General features: G+C 40.7%; 1 protein-coding gene across 1 annotated transcript; it reads right to left on the bottom strand.

Moving 5' to 3' along the window:
* Nucleotides 1–1258: 1258 nt before the first annotated feature.
* LOC139423654 (myosin heavy chain, fast skeletal muscle-like) lies at nucleotides 1259–22167 on the bottom strand. The gene is made up of 41 exons (XM_071175262.1): nucleotides 22143–22167; nucleotides 21530–21575; nucleotides 21170–21397; nucleotides 20668–20814; nucleotides 20205–20361; nucleotides 19884–19911; nucleotides 19505–19619; nucleotides 19290–19382; nucleotides 19051–19111; nucleotides 18831–18929; nucleotides 18396–18499; nucleotides 17833–17971; nucleotides 17430–17548; nucleotides 17104–17253; nucleotides 16839–17009; nucleotides 16319–16622; nucleotides 15931–15995; nucleotides 15748–15835; nucleotides 15514–15631; nucleotides 15231–15354; nucleotides 14707–14843; nucleotides 13745–14000; nucleotides 13260–13502; nucleotides 12745–12921; nucleotides 12503–12648; nucleotides 11957–12047; nucleotides 11227–11616; nucleotides 10979–11105; nucleotides 9336–9454; nucleotides 8119–8315; nucleotides 7799–7982; nucleotides 7517–7682; nucleotides 7079–7203; nucleotides 6609–6917; nucleotides 6163–6366; nucleotides 5886–6011; nucleotides 5588–5758; nucleotides 2487–2591; nucleotides 2296–2391; nucleotides 2046–2177; nucleotides 1259–1391 (listed from the first exon to the last, which is right to left on the bottom strand). Exons 3-41 carry the CDS (start codon nucleotides 21383–21385, stop codon nucleotides 1371–1373), a joined length of 5820 nt encoding a protein of 1939 aa, XP_071031363.1. The 5' UTR covers nucleotides 21386–21397; nucleotides 21530–21575; nucleotides 22143–22167; the 3' UTR covers nucleotides 1259–1370.
* Between the last annotated feature and the right edge of the window lie 1617 nt (nucleotides 22168–23784).

Here is a 23784-nt window from a genome sequence, read left to right as displayed (position 1 = left end):
ATTACTGTGTTTGTAATGTGTATTACCGTAATTTCACCACGGGAGGACTAATCATTATGGAAGTGTATATATGCCCAAAAATCTATTGTTAATCCACATTGGAAAATTTGGCGCATAATATCAGTTAAACACAGAAATAAAGGCTTCTCTCAGAACTGTGTTCTCCTTTTTAAGTTCATTCACTTCGGTTTCAATCGTATTGACTGTCCCTTTTAGCTTGTGTGTATCTTTCTCCAATGTCACAGCTTTTTCATCACTCATCTCGAGGCTTGCCTTCAACTGTTTTATATCCTTACTGACTAATTCAAGTATACCCAGTTTGACATTTATTGATTTGAACAGATTTCGGTTCAAATCAAGGTTTCGACCTTTACCATTCCCGGTGGTGAAAATATTAAATCACCTGTGTCTGTGGAAGAGTCAAGTTTTCGTTTTGAAATTGGTTCCCCTGTCTTATTCTCCGTCATGTTTGGGTGTTGCTTGTTTTCGTAATATTTTGTCGATACATTTCTCTAGTCGTAAGATTTGTTTTTTGTTGTTATCCAGATTGAAGGTTGTCACCCACCAAATTGTGTAGTGCTAATATTTAGTCTAACTTACCGATATTGAACATGACGTTTTTATCTTGAGGTGCTCTACATAACTACGTTCAGTCCACCATCTTATCTCAGTAGAAGGCTAATCATTATGGAAGTGTGTATATATATCCCAAAAAATCTATTGGTAATCCAAATTAGAAAGTTGACGCATAACATCAGTTAAACACAGAAGTAAACTCTCACGTCATTTTTTCAGATGCTCGATAAACATTTATTGTTTACATAGTATTTCCACATGTGATTAATGTGCGAATAATCTGTGACAAAAGTTTAAATGCAAAAATCCGTTCTATTGTTTCCCCACAATATCCAAACTCTTCCCCTTCAATTGCTACCACAGTTATGCATGTTCTTCCCATATTTGTATTTATTTTAGAAGCATTTACATTTGGGCCAGTCCATATAAGACAATTTCTGCAAGTGTAAAGGGTTAAAACTATAATTTTGATGTTGTGAATGGTCAGTCCTTGCATCCGTAGCTCAGTCTATGAATTTGAATGTTTACATTTCTCCCGCCTCATCCCTCAGATGTTTACCAAAAAAAGTGACTGCTTTGTTGTTGTTGTTGGAATCCCAACTTGCTTGTTTAATGAAAGTACAATGTATTATGGTATGAAAAAGCTGTTTGTTGAGTAATAAGTCCACAGTCACAAAGGAAGTGTATGTAGATCCACATGTTTTTAATCAATGCTCAACATTTCACCATGAAAATCATATTTTATGCAACACAGGAAAATGGTAAGACTTTGATCTTCAATACTTTGGTCTTGTTTATTCAGCAACTTCTTTTCCCTGTAAGAAGAAATAAATAATATAATGGATCAGTAATAATAATCAACATGATAAATATATGGATAGAATATAATGGATCAGTAATAACAATGAACATGATAAATATATGGATAGAATATAATGGATCAGTAATAATAATGAACATGATAAATATATGGATAGAATATAATGGATCAGTAATAATAACGAACATGATAAATATATGGATAGAATATAATGGATCAGTAATAATAATCAACATGATAAATATATGGATAGAATATAATGGATCAGTAATAATAATGAACATGATAAATATATGGATAGAATATAATGGATCAGTAATAATAATGAACATTATAGACTTGGATAGAATATAATGGATCAGTAATAATTATTAACATGATAAATATATTATGAACACTTAAAGAATACTGTATAACAGAACAAGCATTTTAAGGCTCAGTCCTCAGCTTGGATTTTCAACTTTTAAGTACCAGCTTACTTTGAAATAATCATATTTTTTGCCCTACTTAACATGTGCTTCTTAGGGATCTTCAATACAGTTGTGTGTAAAAGGTCTGTATTGACCTCTGAGAAGACTGAATCATAGGTGGTGATGATGTGGTCATTTCTGAACATGAGTCATGTACAGGTTTAGCAGCAGTTCTGTACCTTTCCAGAGTCACGGGTCTTGGCTCTGAGCTTGTTGACCTGAGTCTCAGCGATGTCAGCACGCTCCTCGGCCTCCTCCAGCTCATGCTGAACCTTCCTGAACTTAGACATGTGCTGGTTTGCTGCTTCCTCCTGGGTGAGGAAAGGAGAGGGAGAGCAGAACATCAGCATTCATTATATACGTTTTTCTGAAGATGAATATATTTTCAAATGTATGCATTCAGAGTATTTGACTAAGTCAGTGACTCACCGCTTCCTCAGCCTGCCTCTTGTAGGCCTTCACTTTCATCTGCAGCTTATCTACCAGGTCCTGAAGTCTGCCAACGTTCTTCTTATCCTCCTCAGTCTGTGGGAGAAGAGCAAAGAATCAATGTCCCATAGTTTTATACACAAACCTGTCTGTGTTAGTGTCAAGTGTGTGAAGGATGCACTTTCTCTTACCTGGTAAGTGAGCTCCTTGACTCTGCGCTCATACTTGCGGACTCCCTTGACTGCGTCTACACCTCTTCTCTGCTCAGCCTCCACCTCAGTCTCGAGCTCACGCACCTTTGTGGAACAAATACATGTAGGCATTTGTTGGAGGTGGTGAAATCAGATGTAACAAATCTTTGTAACACAGGTAATATTCTACCTAATCAAGGAGGCACAATTGTCTGTTCCTTTTCACAATTTTTATTGAAGTCGTCTGTTATTATAACAACTTTTCATTATCAAGGTCAGTGGTTCCCAAGGTGTAATTTACACTTCAAATGTGATGAATATTGATAGCAACAGCAGGGTAAACTAACAGGGAAACGTGGAAAATGTGTGCAATACAATACAATGTAATAATATTAATCCACAATTTATGTTCTTAACCCTTAGATGCACAACATGAGCCTGGGAGTATCTCTACCTGTACATGACCATCTGATCAGTTATCACTCCAGTGTTAATCTGCTCAATTGTAATTATTCGCCTACCTCCTAATGCATTTTGCACACAATGTATATAGACTCTTTTTTTCCTTTTTTTAGCTACTGTGTTATTGACTTGTTTATTGTTTACTCCATGTGTAACTCTGTGTTGTTGTCTGTTCACACTGCTATGCTTTATCCTGGCCAGGTCACAGTTGTAAATGACAACTTGTTCTCAACTAGCCTACCTGGTTTAAATAAAGGTGAAATAAAACAATTAAAATAAACGGTGATATTGGTATCCACAGTACTCAATCACTGATAATTTTTCCCCAATTCAATTAATATTGTATTTGTAATATATTGTAAATTACTATTTATACGTTGTGGCATGTATTTAGCAGTGTATAGTTCAGTACCCGTATGGCCTCTAGAGGGCGACAGTGGCCTGTTTTAATGTCGTTAGGTTGCTTCCACCACAGATAGAACAATGTTTCTACCATGGGGAGCTCGTGCTATGGCATTTATTAAGAGACGTTTGCCAAGTGAGTCAACAGCGAGACAGGAGCACCGACATAACATTTATGTCATAAATTCATTTGGCAGGTAAGTGGGAAAGCACCCTATTAAAGACAGTAATGTTTTCGGAGTATGTACAAATGTTTGTTAAGATGTTACGTTGTATTTTCACGTTTTTATGAACTTGTGAAAGTCCGCTAGCCTACAAGCTAATTTAGGCTTCTAGCTGGTAGCCCAACATAGCAACGCTAGCTTCCCTAGCAACAGCCCTTTTGCAGCAGAGTGAATGAGAAGCTAGCGATCTGGAGAGAGAGAAATTAAATAATGTAACTAGATGAAGCCTAACAAATGATTACAATGAGATGAATTTGATTCATGTATAGTAAATTATATCGTGTGTTGATATTTATTGAGAATTGTTATTTATTATTATTATTATTATTATGAATGAAATGGCAGTTTAGAAGAAGTCTGCCAAGACAACTGTACAAGCCTGAACGAAGCAACTAGATACATACATTTGTATATCTTTATTTTAAGGTCTTGGCTACAATTCTTCTCAACTCCACTAAAGTGAGTTGCAAAAATCACTGTAGCTGGAGACCCATATCTCCCTCACTAACTTTAAGCACCAGCTGCCAAAGCAGCTCACAGATCACTGCACCTGTACATAGCACATCTGTAAACAGCCTATCCAATTTCCTGATCCGCAAACTGTTATTTTTATTTTTTATTTTTTGCTCCTTTGCACCCCATTATCTCTACTTGCACATTCATCTTTTGCACATCTATCACTCCAGTGTTTAATTGCTAAATTGAAATTATTTCACCACTACGGCCTTTTTATTGCCTACCTTCCTTATCTTGCCTTATTTTCACACACTGTATATAGACGTTTTCTCTATTGTGTTATTGACTGTATGTTTGTTTATTCCATGTGTTTATTCTTTAAAAACTTTTTTTAAATTGAACTTTTATTTAACTGGGTAGGCTAGTTGAAAACAAGTTCTCATTTACAACTACGACCCATCCAAGATAAAGCAAAGTTCAATGTGACGCAAACAACAACACACATGTGTAACATATTCCCCAAAATGTTGATTTTGAAGATAAATGCATCCTGAATTAAGCTTTTAAAACTGCTACATTTTCTCTCTGCCACATGGCAAAATTTGTAGAATTTCAAGAAATTAGCTCCTTTCTGTCGAAAGGCTAAATGAATAGAATAGCTGAACATTTGTTTTAAAACTGCAAAATGATGTTTCTGATGCCAGAAGGTGACTTAAAAATGTCCTTTCCCAGGGGCCAAGACATGATTAGTCCGGCCATGCACTGGAGAAGTCGTAGCAAATCCAAAAGATGAAGACTTGTAGACAATCCCATTGCGACCTTAGCTAGCTAAGCTCATGCACAGAAACATTGGATCTAACGGTTGTGCTGAACTGCACATGTTCATGCAGTCAAAAGCACTCCTTCGGTAGAAAGTTGTTTTTGATGAAAATTAAAATGTGTTAGTTTGTTACTTTCACTAGGTTGTAGTAATGACAGTTTCAGCTACTTAAAGTTGCACTCCAGTATCTTAATACATTTACTCAAGTCTAGGTCTTGCCTTGAGATTTCAAGAAAATTAACAACCAAGGATGAATTTTTCACTTCTCCCATAGACATCTCAAACCCTGGTCTGGTCTGAATCGCAAGCGTTCCCGGAAGTCTTGCAATGTTGCACCTCTGGGTTTAGAAACATTGTGGTAAAACTACCTGGATGCTATTTTTACTACACTCTAAGGTAGGAATTGTATTCTGATATTATGAGGGGGTCACTAATGAATTTTCTATCACAAAGGGGTCCCGTGTCAAAAAGTTTAGGAACCCTTGATTGAGGTGGTTGAGGGTGGCAGGTATCCTAGCAGTTAAATGTTGCTGTTTCAAATACCTGAGCCTTCAATGTGAAAAATGTGTTGATGTCCAAGGCACTTCACCCTAATTATCACCTATCTGGTGTATATGACAATAAAAAACATTTTAATTAATTTAGAGAAAGAGTCTCCTGTGTAATTTTATATGATCAAATACATGTCCAGCAATCAGTCCTTCAATCCACCCTAATCCACCCTGCTGATAACTCACCCTGGACTCCAGTTTCTGGAGCTGCTTCTTGCCTCCCTTCATGGCCAGATTCTCAGCCTCATCCAGGCGGTGCTGCAGGTCCTTGACTGTGACCTCCAGGTTCTTCTTCATCCTCTCCAGGTGAGAACTGGTGTCCTGCTCCTTCTTCAGCTCCTCAGCCATCATGGCCGCCTGGAATGGTAGTTTGTTTAATTTATGCACAAATCATAACATCCCTCTGACATCTTTATTGTGGTTAACCAGCCCAGCTACCATTTCCCTTGAGGACAAATCAAATTGATGTAATCCAAGTACTCACGTCAGTGATGGCCTTTTTGGCCTTCTCTTCTGCATTCCTGGCCTCCTGGACGATGTCGTCCACCTCTCCCTGCACCTGCACCAGGTCAGTCTCCAGCTTCTTCTTGGTGTTCAGAAGGCTGGTGTTCTGAAGGAGGAAACAAGATGATTTGTTTGACTCTCAAGAGAACTGACAAGTCACAAATTCTGAAAATGTGAAAGTAAGGACTGTCGAATTCCAGGTGTGTGTAAATAGTATGCTTGGTTGAGTTTCATTAGAAATGTCATTTGACCAATACCTGGGAGTGCAGCAGTCCAACACGCTCGCTGGCGTCTACCAGCTCAGTCTCAGCCACTTTGCGGCCTCTCTCTGTCTGCTCCAGAGCAACTCTCAGCTCCTCGATTTCAGCCACCATCAGACCGTTTCTGCGCTCCACCATGGCTGCCTGCTCCTTCATGTCTTCTGCGACACGGACGGCGTCATCAAGGTGCAATTGGGCATCCTGGGGTTCACAATGACATACGTTCATTAGGACTTGTGGAAATAGGGGTGTTTCACAAACAAATCCCTAGCCATGTAGGGGTGGTAGAAATGTTCATTGGTAAGAATTTACTCAATATCCCTACCTTTCTACAGTATATAGTTCAATCTATTCAATTCCACTGTTCTTTTATTTTCTACAGATTCACAAACAAATCCCTCTCCATGTTCAGGTGTTTGAACCTGATGTCCCAGTCCCTTTACCTTGAGCTGTCCCTGGACGTTCCTCAGCTGTTTCTGGGCCTCAGCGGCCTGCCTGTTGGAGTGGCTCAGCTGGATCTCCATCTCGTTCAGGTCTCCCTCCATCTTCTTCTTCACCCTCAGGGCATCATTCCTGCTCCTGACCTCAGAGTCCAGGGTGCTCTGCATGGAGTCAACCACCCTCTGGCTGTTCCTCTTGATCTGCTCCATCTCCTCGTCCTTCTCAGCGATCTTCCTGTCCACCTCACCCTTGATCTGGTTCAACTCCAGCTGCACACGCAGAATCTTGGATTCCTCGTGCTCCAGTGTTCCCTGGACAAACAGAAGCAGTCAGGCCAATTGTGTTCAATATATTTGGATGTAGGAATTAAATATATATGACTACAATAAACTCCAATACAGGGATCATTGGACTGTAGCTGGTGTTGGCTAGTTTAACACTGCTTTCCCCATCAAACAGCTGTAGTTTGTACCTCAGCCTCCTCCAGAGCGGTCTGGATCTCAGACTTCTCTGTCTCTACGGTCTTCTTGGCCTTCTCCAGCTCATGAATGCTCTTGCCAGTCTCTCCGATCTGCTCAGTCAGGTCAGAGATCTCCTCTGCGCACACACATTCAGGAGCAGTTTAGACTTGGGGGATTTTAAGTGGATATGTCAATGTACTGAAGTTGACATTGAATCATAATAACCGTTCATTAATTAACAGCACTTCATATGGTCTGGCAAATCTAATTGCCCTCCACATCCTTTGGTTGTTCAAAGGAATAGTGATCACAGGTTAAAAATATATATATTTTGAACTGTACATGACAACTCTGAAATGGTGTAATAGTAGTTTTGATGTTTGCAGTTCCCTCCATTTTCAAAACACTAGTCAAACATGGGCCAAATAGAACTGCTGTCAAATGCTCACGTTGCAGGTTCTTGTTCTCTCTCTTCAGAGTCTCCAGATGATCCAGAGCCTCCTCGTAGGAGTTCTTCATCTTGAAGAGTTCAGTGCTCATAGAGCGAGCCTCCTTCTGAGCTCCTTCCAGCTCAGCCTGGCCCTCCTCATACTTCTGCTTCCACTCTGCCAGAACCTAGGAGTATCCATGGGAGTTTCATTAGATGAAGAGTTTTGAATCAGAAATATGCTACAGTTAATCATATAGCAGACAGAAAATATCAACCTAAGGTGAGGTTTCTTTGTTTTCACCTTGTCAAAGTTCCTCTGCTTCTTGTCGAGGTTGGCGGCCAATGCGTTGGCTCTCTCAACATCAATCATGAGGTCCTCCACCTCTCCCTGCAGCCTCTGCTTGGTCTTCTCCAGGGAGGCACATTTGGAGTTGGTCGCCTCAATGGTCTCCTCAGCATCCTGAAGTCGCTGGGCCAGCTTCTTCCTATTGGACAACAGAGGGAGGTTTTAGGGGCTGAAACAAACGTTACAATACATGTTGATGTAACATTTTCTCAGAGCCCAATCCACCATCACCATCAATACCCTATATTTTAGTTTTGCTGATCCGTGCGACTCACTTGGCCTCCTCCAGTTCCTCTGTGCGCTGGATAGCATCAGTTTCATACTTAGTCCTCCACTGAGCCACCTCACTGTTGGCCTTGGACATGCCGCGTTGCAGCTCTGCCTTGGCCTCCTGCTCCTCCTCAAACTGCTCCCTCAGGAGGTCACAGTCATGGCGGGCAGACTGGACACCGTGGGCCAATGCGTTTTTAGCCTGTGAGAGAGAAAGACAAAGAGAGATTGGAAAGATAGTCAAACAAATTATGGTAGAAGTCTCTGATGGTGGTGTAGTCATCATGTATATCAAGATATGTCTTTAAACCAGGGTTCTCCAACTGGCGTGAAGCGATTTTTTGGCCCCTCAAGTTTTCTGAATAAAATAATATTTTGGCGGGGGGACCATAAAAGACTGTAAAAACACCAACAAATCTGCTCCAAGTGATTGTAATTTTGGAAATCCAATCCAAAGTTTTCCCTTGAACAACAGACAGATCTATGTGATTAGAGGCGTCATGCCCATAGGGGGCACAGGGGCACGTGCCCCCTCAGAGTTGTCCTGTTGTTGTTTCTCTGTAATACTACTAGTTACCTTGCAATTTTCTGAAGTTGGCTTTAGTCAGCCCAGATACCGTAGGTTCCCAAAATCCCAACCTCATAACTAGCTACCAAGAAGCCATTTCAGGCTATCAATCAAGGTAGAGTGGCTAGCTTGTCTAACTATCTTAGCTGGTATGCCTGCTAGAAAGGCTGATAGACTTAAGAAAAGCAAGCAATAACTAAATGTACTGAATGAGTCTCAAATTCCTTTCAATCGTTTACCCAGATTTTAGCAGAGATGAAGAGAAGCATATTTAGTTTCTTTAAAAACACCAGACAAGACACAGACAGCTGAAGAGGTATGCTGAGATATGTCGAAAAACAGACATATATATATTTTTTTACATTGAATTAAGTATGACGATTTTGGCTATAGATTGCAGGAAAAAGCTGTTTCAGGTGTTTGAAAAACGCATGACGTCGCTGTATGTGATCGCATACATGCAAGGTTTGAAATTATGTTTTTGTCAAATATTATATATGTTTATGCTTCTTCCGTTCAATTGGCAGTCTACAAATTATTTGTAATTATGTCCTGACCATCCACTCAAGAAAAGAAATCGGCACATGGCTGAATCTAGTTGATGATCCCTGCACTAAACTCTGGGGTCGGTGGAGTCCATCTTGGGTCCCTTACCTTGACCTCCTCCTCAATCGCCCTCTTCAGCTCCTCCACCTGCTGGGTGAAGGCCTGTTTTCCTCTGGTCAGCTGAGACACCAGGGCTTCCTTCTCCTCCAGCTGGCGGCCAAACTCACCTGTAGGGATAGAGGGACATCTTGTTAATGACATCTTTGTTTTCTAAGATTGAAAATGTATTTTAATGTATCTTGGGGGCAATGTTGTTCGGTGGTGAATAGTACAATAGAAACGATGTGGACCAGTAGAGGCTCCTCAGAAGAGGAAGGGGAGGACCATCCTCCTCAGTGAAATTACATTGACTTCAATACAAAACCAAGGAGGCTCATGGTTCTCACCCCCTTCCAGAGACTTACACAGTAATAATGACAACGTACTGCAACCTATCATAGCTCTTGCAGCATGAACTGACATGTTGTCCACTCAATCAAAGGACCAGAGAATGAATCTAGTACAGAAAGCATATGCTACAGTTAGCTAGCACTGCAGTGTATAAAATGTGGTGAGTAGTTGACTCAAAGAGAGAGAAAGAACATAGTTTAACAGATTAATTTCTTTAAAAATGAAGGAGAAGCAAGAGAGAGAGAGAGAGAGAGAGAGAGAGAGAGAGAGATTTTTTTCCCTTTCACTTAGCTAGCAAATGCAGCTAGCTAGTTTAGTCTACTCAAACACCCGGCTCAAACAGAGAGGGATGCTATGTTAGTTAGCTGTCTGTGGCTATCCAACAAGAGAACTCTTCCAAGCCAAGGCAAGCTTTTGGTTTTATTAATTTATTGCCAGCGGGATCCACTGTGTAACTGCTAAACTGCTTGCTGACTGTACTGCATTATTGTAGCGGGTTTACTAAAGTGTTAGTTCCAGTAGCTACGTTGACTAGCTATGACGTTAGCTAATATGGTGACATCAATGTAGGCTGTGTGTAGCGGTTAGTGGTTATGTTATGAAGGTTTGGCTTGGAACGTTTTTTTCTGCCTGATCACAGACAGCTGGTGTGTTTTGCACTGAAGTCCAGAAGGTAAAAGGTGAGGCGAGAAGGAATTATACAACGAGCAAAATGATCATGCTGTTTGTATGTGGCTTCTATGAAAGTGAACTGTGTCTGCGTGGGATCAGGCTAGTATTCATTCCGCACATTCTGTTGAAAACCTTTCTTAAACGGAACCAAATAGAACAAAATTAGGATATCATTCCTGAATTTGTCCAATAGAAACTCTTGTTTGCAACTGTTGGACTAATTATTACAACCTAGATCAGCTAGATGCAGGCAAGAGTGTGCAAGGCAGTATTGAATGTATCACGGCCTCTCATCTCGATTACTCATATTCTTCTCTCGACCTGTGCACATACGTCATTCATAGGCTAGGTTGAAGCAACCTCATGATGGTGGTATATGGAACATTTGAGCATCATATAGTACTCTAAACCTATCGATGTTACATTGAGCTGGATGAATCGAATATGAAAGAGTCATCCAATATGCTGTAATAGAAATAAGGACAAGCTCCTAAAAAAAGATTATTGTCCTCCTTCATCTTAAACATCACCGACCGGCACTAATGTGGACTATGGACATAAATCCCCAACACATTTTATTCTGTTCTACTGAAGGAAAGCATTGGCTTGTTGTTCATTGTTGATGGTACCATTTTCTGTCAGGAGTCTGGCCCTCTGTCCGCTGATGTCGTTGACCTGGCGAACATTCTCATCATTCTTAGTCTTGAGCTCACTCAGCTGGTCCTCAAGAGTACGGCACATCTTCTCCAGATTGCCCTGTTAGTGAAACATGTTCCATCGTTACGTTATATATGTGACTCCTGTCAACTTCAGGTCACTTGAATGGTAATGTAGTTGACCCTCCTCAACACTGCTTGATCAAAACATCACTACTCACCTTAGCCTTGGCGACGGCCTCCATGTTGCTAGAGAGGTCATCAATCTCCATCTTGTACTCGCTCTTCTCCTTCTCCAGCTTCTGCTTGACGCGCTGCAGGTTGTCGATCTGCTCCCCGAGCTCAGCCACACTGTCGGCCTGCTTCTTGCGCAGAGCGGCGGCTGTGGCCTCATGCTGCAGGGTGGACTCTTCAAGATCACGACGCAGCTTCTGGAACTCAGCCTCACGCTTCTTGTTCATCTCAATCTGAGCAGCAGTGGCGCCTCCGGCCTCCTCCAGCCTCTCGCTGATCTCCTCAAGTTCCCTGGAGAGATCGGCCCTCTGCTTCTCAACCTTAGCCCTGGCAGCACGCTCAGCCTCAATTTCCTCCTCCAGCTCCTCAATACGGGCCTAGAACAGGGGACAGGAGCAGGGGGATGAACACTACAATAAAGTTGAAACAATTGAACCTCACAAAGTAATAATAGTATGTATATTTTGCATTAATGTGTTAATACAAAGACAGTTAATATATTCAGTAGATAGTGTCCAATGCAGGATCCAAACTACGATTTTGAGACACCATCTTTACAACAGCAAGATGCACCACGTTCCAACTTATTCAGCCATCAGAATCTATCAGGAAAAATGTGTGCTACCAGAATAATGTTTTTCAAGTCTGTGCTATTCTGTTCTGGAGCTTTGTACCTGGGTAAGTCTGGAGCTTAGACCCCTAGATCCTCTACTGTACCTGGAGTTCCTTGATCTTCTTCTGCAGCTGAGCTCCCAGAGACTGCTCATCCTCAATCTTGCTGAGGAGCTGGGTGGTCTCAAACTCCTTCCTGAGAAACACAAATTTGCCGATTGCAGAGTTAGTTTTGTTTCGATAGTGTAAAGGGAGAGCATTATACCATTCATATTGCTTTTAAAGGAATACTTCAGCATTTTGGCAATATATCTACTTCCTCAGAGTCAGATGAACTTGAACCAGTTGTATGTCTCTGCATCCAGTATGAAGGAAGTTAGAAGTAGTTTTGCAAGCCAACGCTTATTAGCTTGCTAGCAGTTACCATATAATTCCAGTCATTGCGCTAACAGTTAGCAACTTTAAACTGCATGCAGAGACATAAAAATGATATTCACGAGTTCATCTGGCTCTGGGGAAGTAGATAAAGAGCTTCCAAAATCTTGAAGTATCTCTTTAAGAATCACATGTATATGCTGATTCACAATTACAAGAATTTGCCAAGAACAACCATTATAGCAGGTAATACTGTAGTCATTTGTTTGTGTTTACTTCTTGATTTTCTCATCAGCTTGTTGCTTGTCATTCTCCAGGTCCATTATGGACTCCTGGGCCAGTTTCAGATCTCCCTCCAGCTTTCTCTTGGCTCTCTCAAGGTCCATGCGGAGCTTCTTCTCTTGCTCCAGAGAACCCTCAAGCTATAAGATAAAAACACATATATTGTTAAAATCTAAACAACTGAAGATAATACCATCTTACATACTATCATGGCCAAAATGTCAAACTCCACTCACGTCGTCCACTTGCTGTTCCAGCTTGGTCTTGGCCTTGGTCAGAGTGTTGACTTTGTCCTCCTCTGCCTGCAGGTCATCCAGTGTCTGCTGGTGAGCCTCTTGGAGGGCTTTCTTCTCCTTGGTCAGCTTGGCAACACTCTCATCCATAGACGCCATCTCCTCTGTCAGGTTTTTAACCTGTAAATGGCCACAACATAATTATAATTATACATAAAGGGGAGATTTAGTTTGTTACATTTTGCATTAATTAAATTTTGATTAGAAATGAATCAACTACTACTGTACTATAGATTCAACACTAGATGGAAGTGTACACCATGCCTATGTTTCGAATGGAAGTCATAAATGAGGGGGAGCAGAACATGCAATGAATGTTGGAAGTACCCCCCAACTGAAATTCCACTATTGTGTCATAATTTTTCCTGCACCCATAATACAACTTGAATTCAATTTCTGTTGAGCTATGTTTTGAGTTGATTATTGTTGGTTAGACTGTCTATGGTAAGACACAATACCTTGTTTTCAGTGGCGTGCTTCTCCTTCTCCACTTTGGCCAGGGTGAGCTCCAGGTCATCAATGTCCTTCTTCAGCTCAGAACACTCATCCTCCAGCTTCCTCTTCTTTGCAGTCAACTCAGCATTGATCTCCTCCTCATCCTCCAGCCTCTCGGTTGTCTCTTTGAGTTTGGCATCCAGCTGGATCTTGCTCTTGATGAGCCCCTCACACCTTTCCTCAGCATCGTTCAGACTCTCTCCTTCCTGGTTTCAGAACAGGAGAAAAAAATCATCAGCCTAACTTTATTTATGAAAATATAGACTTAATTTAGTCAAATTGGTCAGACCAAATCAGGAAATATATAAATAATATGGGCAATAACAGTATGTGTGTGTGTGTTTAAATGTTTGTGTAAATGTGCCCTTATGAGTGTGGGTTTGTATGTATGTCTGTCTGTGTATTTGTGTGTGTGGATGTGCCCTTATGAAGGTCGTTGCTCACTCACAGATGCGACTTGGAGCGCCAGGTCATTCTTCTCCTGCATCAGGGCCACCAACTTCTCCTCCATTTGCTTCTTCGTGGACAGAGCCTTGGCCAGGTCTGCTGTCATCTTCTCATAGTTCTCCTTCATGTTGGCCAGCTCCTTCTCAGTCTCAGCGCTCTGCAGCAGGGGCTTGATCTTGAAGTACAACTTCATCCATGGCCAGGTTTTGACATTCATGAATGAGCGGATGTTGTACTGGATGGCGAAGATGGAATCTCTGGTCGACAGAAAGGACAGAGTGGCATGTCAGTGACATCCCACTGGGAACAGACGTCAGTTCAACATCTAGTTTTGATTTACATTTGGTTGAGTTGTCAACTAACGTGAATTCAACGTGAAATCAACAAATTATTTCACCATGTTATTGGTTTTCGGTTAAAAGTTGGGTGAAAAAATATGAAATTCCCTAAGGTTGATGATTTTTTTGAAATCCACTTTTTTACAATATTATCACATTACATTTTTTGGTTGAAATTATGTAGATATAACGATATAATGCTTTAAAAAGCGTCTTTCTGGGAGTCTAAGAACAACAAAACCTCTAACCCCTTTTGTTAACAGCTGAGGAATCGGTGTAGGGAAATGTAACCACACTTAAACTCATAGACAGCTCTCTAGATGCAACGACTGACAGTCATGCTAAGCTCATGAGGAATTTTATGTTCTTCAAGAATTAATGGATAAATATCACACATTTAAATGACAATCGAACAGCCAAATCCCAAACTGCAGCTATAAAGCTAGAATCCTTAGTTGCTACATCCATTTCTGGACTAAATTAATTAACCCAAAAGCTTTAGTAGACCATTATAAGATGTACCTTCTCATTCTGAACAACTCACAGCATATACAGTATGTAATCATAATGCATTAGATACAGGTGGTTGACAGAAAGCTTTGCCAAGATGTCTACTATTCCTCACCTCCTCTCCATCATCTTGGTGAACTCTCTCCTCATGAGGAATCCACGGCTGAGAGCCTGGACCATGCCGACCAGAGTGGCCAGCTTCTCATCTCTCATCTCCTCCAGGACACCCAGCAGACCGGCTTTGAAGAACACCTGAGACACAGGTTAACACGGTCAATGGAACCACAGATTGTGACAGATATAAAGGCTTGAATCAAAAGAGGGGAACAACACCACTAGATTGATTTAAACAACATTAACGTTGCAACGGTTACAAACAAACCACGGGATAGGTTGTTTCTAAGTTGTTAGTTATTGTACAGTTGTAGATCAATAATGTACACAGATGCAGATAACTGCAGCCATACCACTCTAACACAATGCACATGATAATGAGTTTAGTTTCTCTTCTATACTTGTCATGTATGACTTTGAAGGAAAAACACTACACTTTTCCATTAGTGAAGAAGAAAGAAGAAAATAATGGATGTACCAACTGAAGAGATTTTAAATGATCATTGAAGTTGTGCTTTGACTGACCTTGGTGTGTCCAAACTTGTAATCCTCGTGATTCACATCAATGGACCCAAGCAGCTTCTCAGAAGCCTTCTTGTTGTCCATGAACTGGCCCTCAGGGATGACGCTGGCATTCAGTACTTTGTACCTGAACGAGGAGAAACGTGTAACATATGTCAAGTTGTAATATGTTGGTTATATTACTTAAAAGTTAAGACTATTCTGATGCTGGGAAAACCCTTGGAGCAGATCTTTCTGTGATTGTGTATGTATGTGTGTGTGTGTCTGTGTATGTGTGTGCATGTACCTCTGCTTGAAATCAGCATAGATAATTCTGCTGGGGAAGCCCTTTCTGCAGATCCTGATACCCTCCAGTACACCATTACACCTGAGCTGGTGGATAACCAGGAAGTTCTCCATCAGACCTGGTAAAACAAAACAAGTCTCTTTTAATACTCATAAACAGATTATAGATTGGGATTGTTAAGGTTACTGATATTATACTGATAAGATGACATATTTAACTCAATATTTCTTGTACCTGGAGTCTTTGACTCATTGGGGATCAGGCAGCGCACAAAGTGAGGATGAGTGCTCCTCAAGTTGGTCATCAGCTTATGTAAGTTTTCCTGTAAGGGGGTTACAAACCATTTTCTCAGGCCGACTGTAATTTAGAATAATTGCACCTTTTGAAGGACTGAATCTACACATTTCAAAAGCTCACCCTGAACTGGGAGGACACAGTCTGCATGGAACCACCCTTCTTCTTGCCTCCTTTCTTGGTTGTATCTGTTAAAATGGGGGAAAGTTAAAGATAACTAGAAAAGTACATTTCCTAGAGCGGGTGGAATAAATAGAATAATAATAAGAGTATGTAAGAAATCTAGAGTGGTCTTGTCTTCAGCAAACACACTAATTATAAACCAGAGAATCTCTGGTTAACTTCATACTTATCTAGAGGCAAATGCTGCCAATCAGATTGTGTAGAATAACAACTATTGTATGAGTAAATTAACCCAGTAATAAACCCTGAGAAATTGTGATATATTCAGACTTTAAAGAAAATTGTAACTAGTGCTTAATTAAATCTTGTGACGTGATGCCAGTCTTACCCTCAGGTGGGGCAGCAGGATACAGGGCAGCCAGAATTTTGACTCCTGACTTCCCGTACAGTTGACATACTGAGTCGTTCAGGGGGTCCTTGTTCTTCTCCAGCCACCCAGTGATGTTGTAGTCCACAGTGCCGGCGTAGTGCACCAGGGAGAAGTGGGCCTCTGCCTTGCCTTTGGCAGGCTTGGGCTTCTCAAACGCCTGTGTTTTGCCAAGATGCTGGGAGTACAGCTTGTCCTTGAAGGTAGTGTCTGAAGACTTGGGGAACATGCACTCCTCTTCAAGGATGGAGAAGATGCCCAATGGCTTTACGAAAGGAGATGTATATCAAATTAGTGATATTTACACTTTGGATCACATTAACTCCTTTAGTAAACATGCTGTTATAGGATTATATTCCTTTAGGGACACATAATAGGAAACATATTGAGATCTCAACAGTCAGATGCTGATAATATCTCACACAGCGCTCCATTTGAGCTTTGCTGTTGAGGTCCATTATAATCCTCACAGACATCTTACCTTCTCAATAAGCTCAATGCAGGCAGCCAAGTCCATGCCGAAGTCAATGAAGGCCCAGACGATTCCCTCCTTCTTGTACTCCTCTTGCTCCAGGACGAACATGGTGTGGTTGAAAAACTGTTGCAGTTTCTCATTGGTGAAGTTGATGCACAGCTGCTCCATGCTGTTGTACTATTGAAGGAATTTTAAAAGGGATCATTTCATCATACAAGACTGTAATCCATCTCAATCAGAACGAATTGTCTTGTTTTGGTCTCATACTCACGTCAAAGATCTCAAACCCGGCAATGTCAAGCACACCGATATAGAACTGCCTTGGATTCTTGGTGTCCAACATCTCATTGATACGGATGACCATCCACAAGAACATCCTCTCATAGATGGACTTGGCCAGAGCCATGACTGAGTTATTAACCTGCAATGATAACACATCAAATGAATACGTGAGATATTGACCATGTCCAGTGATGAGGTGATGAGGTGATGATACATTTGGGAAAACATCAACACTATTAAAACAAATCAATGCACTCGTCCCCAAAATAATTCTGGTTCACAGAGAATGGAGGATGCTTTGTTTGGCCACCTTACCTGAGGCACAGTCTGTCCCTTGGTCACATACTCGTTGCCGACCTTCACTCTGGGGTAGCACAGAGCCTTCAACATCTCAGCTGAGTTCAGGCCCAGCAGGTAGCCGATTTTATCAGCCACTGGAGAGAGAGAGAACCAACAAGAACAGACTCAGGGACACAATATCGCTTTTTTTATGATGTCAAACTGGCAAAATAGTTTGGGTAACTTCTTTGTGGGGTAGGTTTTGATTCACCCACATCCATCATTTCAAATCATTTGTGGAGGTTGTAATTTGTCTCCAAAAATGATCTCCTGCCTGACTTTCATGTGGCACTGTCTGTCTTAGGTGTTCTATTTCTATGTTGGGGACTGGGAATGGGAGTAATGCTCTACATATTGTATATCTATGAGTGGGACTCACCCTCTGTGCCGTCTGGCTCGGCCTGCTCCTCACGCTGCTTCTGCTTGAATTTCAAGTTTCCATGGTGCACTACAGCTCCTGTCAGCTTGTAGATGCCAATCTTCTCATCATTAGTGAAGCCCAGGATTGTAATGGCATCCTGACATTAAAGAGGAAGTACCACAGTGATGAACTGAACTGTAGTTTGTAGACACTACAGTTCTGTGCTGCTCACTGCAGAACAAATGGGATGGATATATTTGACTGGCTTCTCTGTTCCACATGATTACGCTTGGCAAACACATTAGTAGGTGGCAGCACAAAAGGAGTTTTCACAGTTCCACAGGGCACTTAGTGGCGCTCTCTTGTGGATGTCTTACATGTATGTGCCTCAAGGCGAAGTGTGAAGGCATGAAGAGTTCCTTGAGGCACATGTCTAACTAACACAAGGCATTTAGAATCAAACAAAAAATATCAGAAAATTCTCAACTGCCACCAAGTTGGAATTTCACAGAGCATTCAGTGTGTATGGTGGTCCTATCCATTCCCTATCTAGAGATTGGTTAACCCTTTGTTTGACTCACATCTGTGGCATCCAGCTCTTCCTTGTCGTCGATGCTGGCCACAGCGATCTGACCCTGGCTACACATGGGGAAGTCGTAGGGGTTGGTGGTGATGAGTGACATTTCTGTGGACAACAGAGAACAGCTTGTCAGTTAATCTCTTAGAATTCTGCTGTCCTACTTTACAGTATCTATCCCTCCTTTACTCAATAGATGGACTCAATGATACATGTAGTATATAATGAATAGCATAAAGAGGAGACTGAGACTTGTGGACTAGTGCATCACAGTGTATTACTTGATAGATATTTCCCAGAGACCTGACTCATGTCTAGATGCCTGGTTACCTTGGATGTAATCATTGTAATATTATTATTAGTGTGTACTATGAACATTTTTATAAGTTCCACAGATGGGGGTGGGAATAATTTCCCCTAAAACTCTACTTTGTCGTACCAACTATGTCAGGTTTGTGGCCTGTCATCATCTGGAAGAAGATGTGGTAGCCTCTCTCATCGGGCAGCTGGAAGGACACTCTGGACTTCTCCAGCAGGTCTGAGCGTGAAAGAGAGAGAGAAAGAGATTGTAATATTATATTTAATTTGATGATATGATCTCCTAAAAATTATCTGTGTGAATTTAGGAAAGCATTGAGAAACAATCAAAACCAACTCACAGGTTTCAATGTCAGCTTTAGCCAGTTTACCACCTTGGAAGTGAATCCTGATGAATTTACCCTACAGTAGAGCATGGGGGTTAAAAATAGGTCAACAAAATAATCTAGCATTTTACTTTGATAGACCTCTTTAAATGTTACAGTTTGTTGGTCATCTATCGATATAACAATAGGGAACTACTGAAATACATTTTTCCAATATAAGGTAACTTCCACAGTATGCCCTTCATACTACTTACAAAGCGTGACGAGTTGTCGTTCCTCACTGTTTTGGCATTACCGTAAGCCTCCAGTAGAGGGTTAGCTGCAATGATCTGATCCTCAAGAGACCCCTGATTGAGACAAATACAAGTTGCTCAGAAACTGGTAAAGCACATTTTTCTCGATTGAACACTTTTTTTTAAACATGATTCAACGAAACCGAAATAAGAAGTCAAACATAAGAACAACCTACCTGCATTTTGCTTGGGTCTACTTCCTTCTTCTTCTCTCCACCAGACACTGCAATGGTGGCAAAGTACTGGATGACACGCTTGGTGTTGACAGTCTTTCCTGCACCGGATTCTCCGCTGGTTTATATGACAGAGAAAGAGGGGTTTTAGTTACATGTTTGAGTGTCAGATTGGCTTTCACTAAGAAATAGCATAGCAAAATGCACTGTTAACCTGTGTTCTGACATAAGTCTTTAACAAATAATCCTTCTCATTGACTCGTTATTACACATAACCTGATGCTCTAATCCATTCATAATGTCATGTATTTCATCACACCAAGTGACCCAACTTATTACAATAGAAACACTTTCTCAAGTGACATTTTAGTAAACAACTTACGTAATCAGGACGGACTGGTTCTCCTTATCTGGAACCAAAAAACATATTGCTTATCATACTCAAGCAACATTATGGGGACATTATTGTATTCATAGCATCATCATGAATTTCAATTTGGAACATTTCCCATTCAAGGGTAATGAAATCAGATATTCCCAGCAAACTGTTTGAACCTAGACTAGAAAACAGTAGATACCTCTCTGAAGCATATTTCAAACATCCCATCCATCCAACCATCCATCCATCCATCCATCCATCCATCCATCCATCCATCCATCCATCCATCCATCCATCCATCCATCCATCCATGAGAGCTCGTACCAATCAGCATGAACTGAAAGGCGTTGTCAGAGACGGAGAAGATATGGGGTGGAGCCTCCATCCTCTTCTTCCCTCTGTAGGCGTTGACAACCTCTGCGTCGTACACTGGGAGCCACTTGTAGGGGTTCACCGTGGCGCAGAAGAGCCCCGAGTAGGTCTAGATGAAAGCATAAATAATTTAGGAGATTAACAAAATCAGATTGACTTTTACCTGGATTGATGTGAGGATGTGGGTGTACTTTGGTATACTGATGTGGGTCTACTGTATTGATATGTTTTGGTTTCTACCATTCATTTATGTGTAGGACTGTATGTGTGTATTTATTATGTTCATGTGTGTGTGTTTATTATCTTCATGTGTGTGTGTATTTATTATCTTCATGTGTGTGTGTTTATTATCTTCATGTATGTGTGTGTTTATTATCTTCATGTGTGTGTGTGTTTGTATGTGCAGGTTTCTTACATAGATCATCCATGCTGCATAACGCTCTTTGAGGTTATACAACACAGAGGCTTCATTCAGGTAGGTCATCATGGCCATGTCCTCAATCTTGTCGTACTTAGGGGGGTTCATCTCATAGATGTCTGCATCTTTGAACACTTTTCCTTCCTGAAACAGTCAGAAATCTAGATTACACACAGATCAAAGTGGACATGACTGAATGATTTTTGCTCATTAAATACAATTACAATTGTTAAAAAAATGCATATCAACATTTAATCCAACTACTTTGTTTTCAGCCACTGACATATTCTTGACTAGTCAATAACAAAAAATCTATGCCATTTTTAAATAGCTGTGTTGATGTGTTTGAAGGTTATATTCTGGCTACAAAAAAACAAGAAATGCTTCATAATATTTATTTTGTTAAAGATTTTATATTGAAATGTTTTTGATCATTTTGATGATTTTTCAAGAAATTGAGTAATTGCACAAACTTGAATACTTTTCAGATCAGACTTACCTCCTTAGTGCCATCAGGTTTCGTCACTGTCACAGTACACTTCCCGTCGGCCCTAGCAGTGACCAGACCCTTAAGGTACAGCTCCGCCTTGTCTGCCACATAGCAGGCGTTCTTTGAATCAAAGGGTGCGGCTTGTGCCTCCATCCGCTCCTTCTCAGACTTACGAAGGTATATGGCAGCCTTGCCGTAGATTTGCATCTCAGCGTCCGTACTCATGGTGACGGATAACTAGGAAAGAGATGAAACAAGAAACATGATTGACTCTGTGGTGCTTCCTCCCCAGTCAACAGAGTTAGGTGAGCGGTATCTCTCTCAGAATATTCTCTCACTTTTTATGTGAAGAGTCAAACCGTGTCTCACCTTATTTTCCCCCTCCTACAGATGAATGTGTACTTCTTAGAGGACCCTGTGAAACATAAGGTGTTGTGAAAACGCACAAGTCTAAAGCAGTGGAGGCTGCTGAGGGGAGGAGGGCTCACAATAATGACTGGATCGTAGCAAATGGAATGTCATCAGACACCTGGAAGCCATGTGTTTGATGTATTTGATACCATTCCACCCTTTTCCTCTCCAGTCACTACCACGAGCCCAGCCTCCCCAATTAAGGTACCACATAACCTTCTGTGGTCCAAAGTCTCATCATTTATTCCCCGAAGGGATAGAAAGGGATATTTTTATTAAAATGAATACCACTGAAACCCCAGTTACATTATAGACCCCCCCCCCCCCCCTCAATTTACAAGCAAGACCATACATGAAAGTTACTGATTTAAAGTTAAACATGTAAAGTAATGTAATGTATACCACTTTACTACTGAAATAACCAACCAACCAACGCCATTTGATTGCATATTGTCAAATCTTACAAGAGACATGCAGAAGTCAATTCAAACAGTGCAGTTAGCTACTGCCTCAGATGCTGAGTACAAGGATGAGACAAATGTAAACATCTAAGGAGATGTAGAGGTCTTACCACAGAGGAAGAAGGTATCTGACTTATGGATGCTGGGGCCTCAGCCTCCTTATATCTGGTTGGAAGTGCCAACCAAGCAAAAGTTAATTATGGACCACTCTGGGAAAGGACATGAATTGGATGAGAGACCTCTGTGTGTCTGTGTCTCGCTAGCACCTCCCACTTCCAGGAACACCACACTCCCATGACATTACTTTTTAATGTCATATTTGTCTCTGAAGCGAGATTTGATTACTAATAGTTATAACAATGTCAAAAGTTTGATTCATTCCAATGTTAGTTCTACTGACCCTCATATTTTTTTTTACCTTCATTTAACTAGGCAAGTCAGTTAAGAACAAATTCTTATTTTCAATGACGGCCTAGGAACAGTGGGTTAACTGCCTGTTCAGGGGCAGAACGACAGATTTGTACCTTGTTAGCTCGGGGATTTGAACTTGCAATATAGTGTAATGGAGTGAGTCCATGTTACTTCTACTGAACTTCATATACTGTAATGGAGTGAGTCCATGTTACTTCTACTGAACTTCATATACTGTAATGGAGTGAGTCCATGTTACTTCTACTGAACTTCATATACTGTAATGGACTGAGTCCATGTTGCTTCTACTGAACCTCATATACTGTAATGGAGTGAGTCCATGTTGCTTCTACTGAACCTCATATACTGTAATGGAGTGAGTCCATGTTGCTTCTACTGAACCTCATATACTGTAATGGACTGAGTCCATGTTGCCCCACTACAACTAAAATAGATTTCATTAAATCTAATCGGACCTGATTTAGTTCCATTTTAGTGGCATTAATCCTCATCAAGAACAATATATATGTTTACCTGTTATTTATATTGTTTAGCTTGTTAACACATCTGAACTGTCTCCTCACCTCATGCTTGTGATGTAGATGGTCGTTACCTCGTGCTTTGCTCACTTTGATTTATCATCCTGGTGGAACCATATTAAATTAAGATTTAAATCTAGAATGAAAACATTTCTATATCAGCTTATAAAGCTTTTAAATCTAATGTGTAGTTTTTATCTACAGTTTGATATGTTGAAGATTCTCGAGACACTTTTATTTGTCTCACATATCAGTTGGCTAAAACGGTCCAGTCGGATTCTTATGACACATAACACCATACCAGTATTTCAATCATCTTATCCACTCATATTGCTGACAGCGATATAACTGCCTCAAACGTTTATTACTCTCTGAAGTTAACCGCTTAGCAGCTGAGCTGGCTTCAGTAAAACTGTTATAAAATGAATAGGGAATAGTTACAATAAAGTAACAGATTACTTTATCTTTACATTATGTTTCAGTAAATCGTTAATATGACAGGTTTTGAGAACTTTTAGAAAAGTCAGCTTTAGCAAATTGTAGAGAGAAAAAAAACATTTAAACAGTTGAGCAAGTTCTTTTATCAAGTCAGGCATTTCACATTCTTCAATGTCGATCACATCTTTTCTGATTTCAAACCTTTTGCATTCAAATGGTTGTTTAAATGCTATTTGTGTGTAATATGGTGCAGCTAAATCAATGTTCAATAGGGCGAAACCTTACAGAACGTTCAGATAGAAATGTATTGTGAAGAACAGATAGAACTGTCTGTCAGGTAGAACAGGGAATCGTGTCAGCTCTA

The sequence above is a fragment of the Oncorhynchus clarkii genome, chromosome 13, assembly GCF_045791955.1.
Source record: "Oncorhynchus clarkii lewisi isolate Uvic-CL-2024 chromosome 13, UVic_Ocla_1.0, whole genome shotgun sequence".
Classification (NCBI taxonomy): domain Eukaryota; kingdom Metazoa; phylum Chordata; class Actinopteri; order Salmoniformes; family Salmonidae; genus Oncorhynchus; species Oncorhynchus clarkii.
The sequence above is the reverse complement of the archived record's forward strand: the minus strand, read 5'-3'. Positions and strand labels throughout refer to the sequence as shown.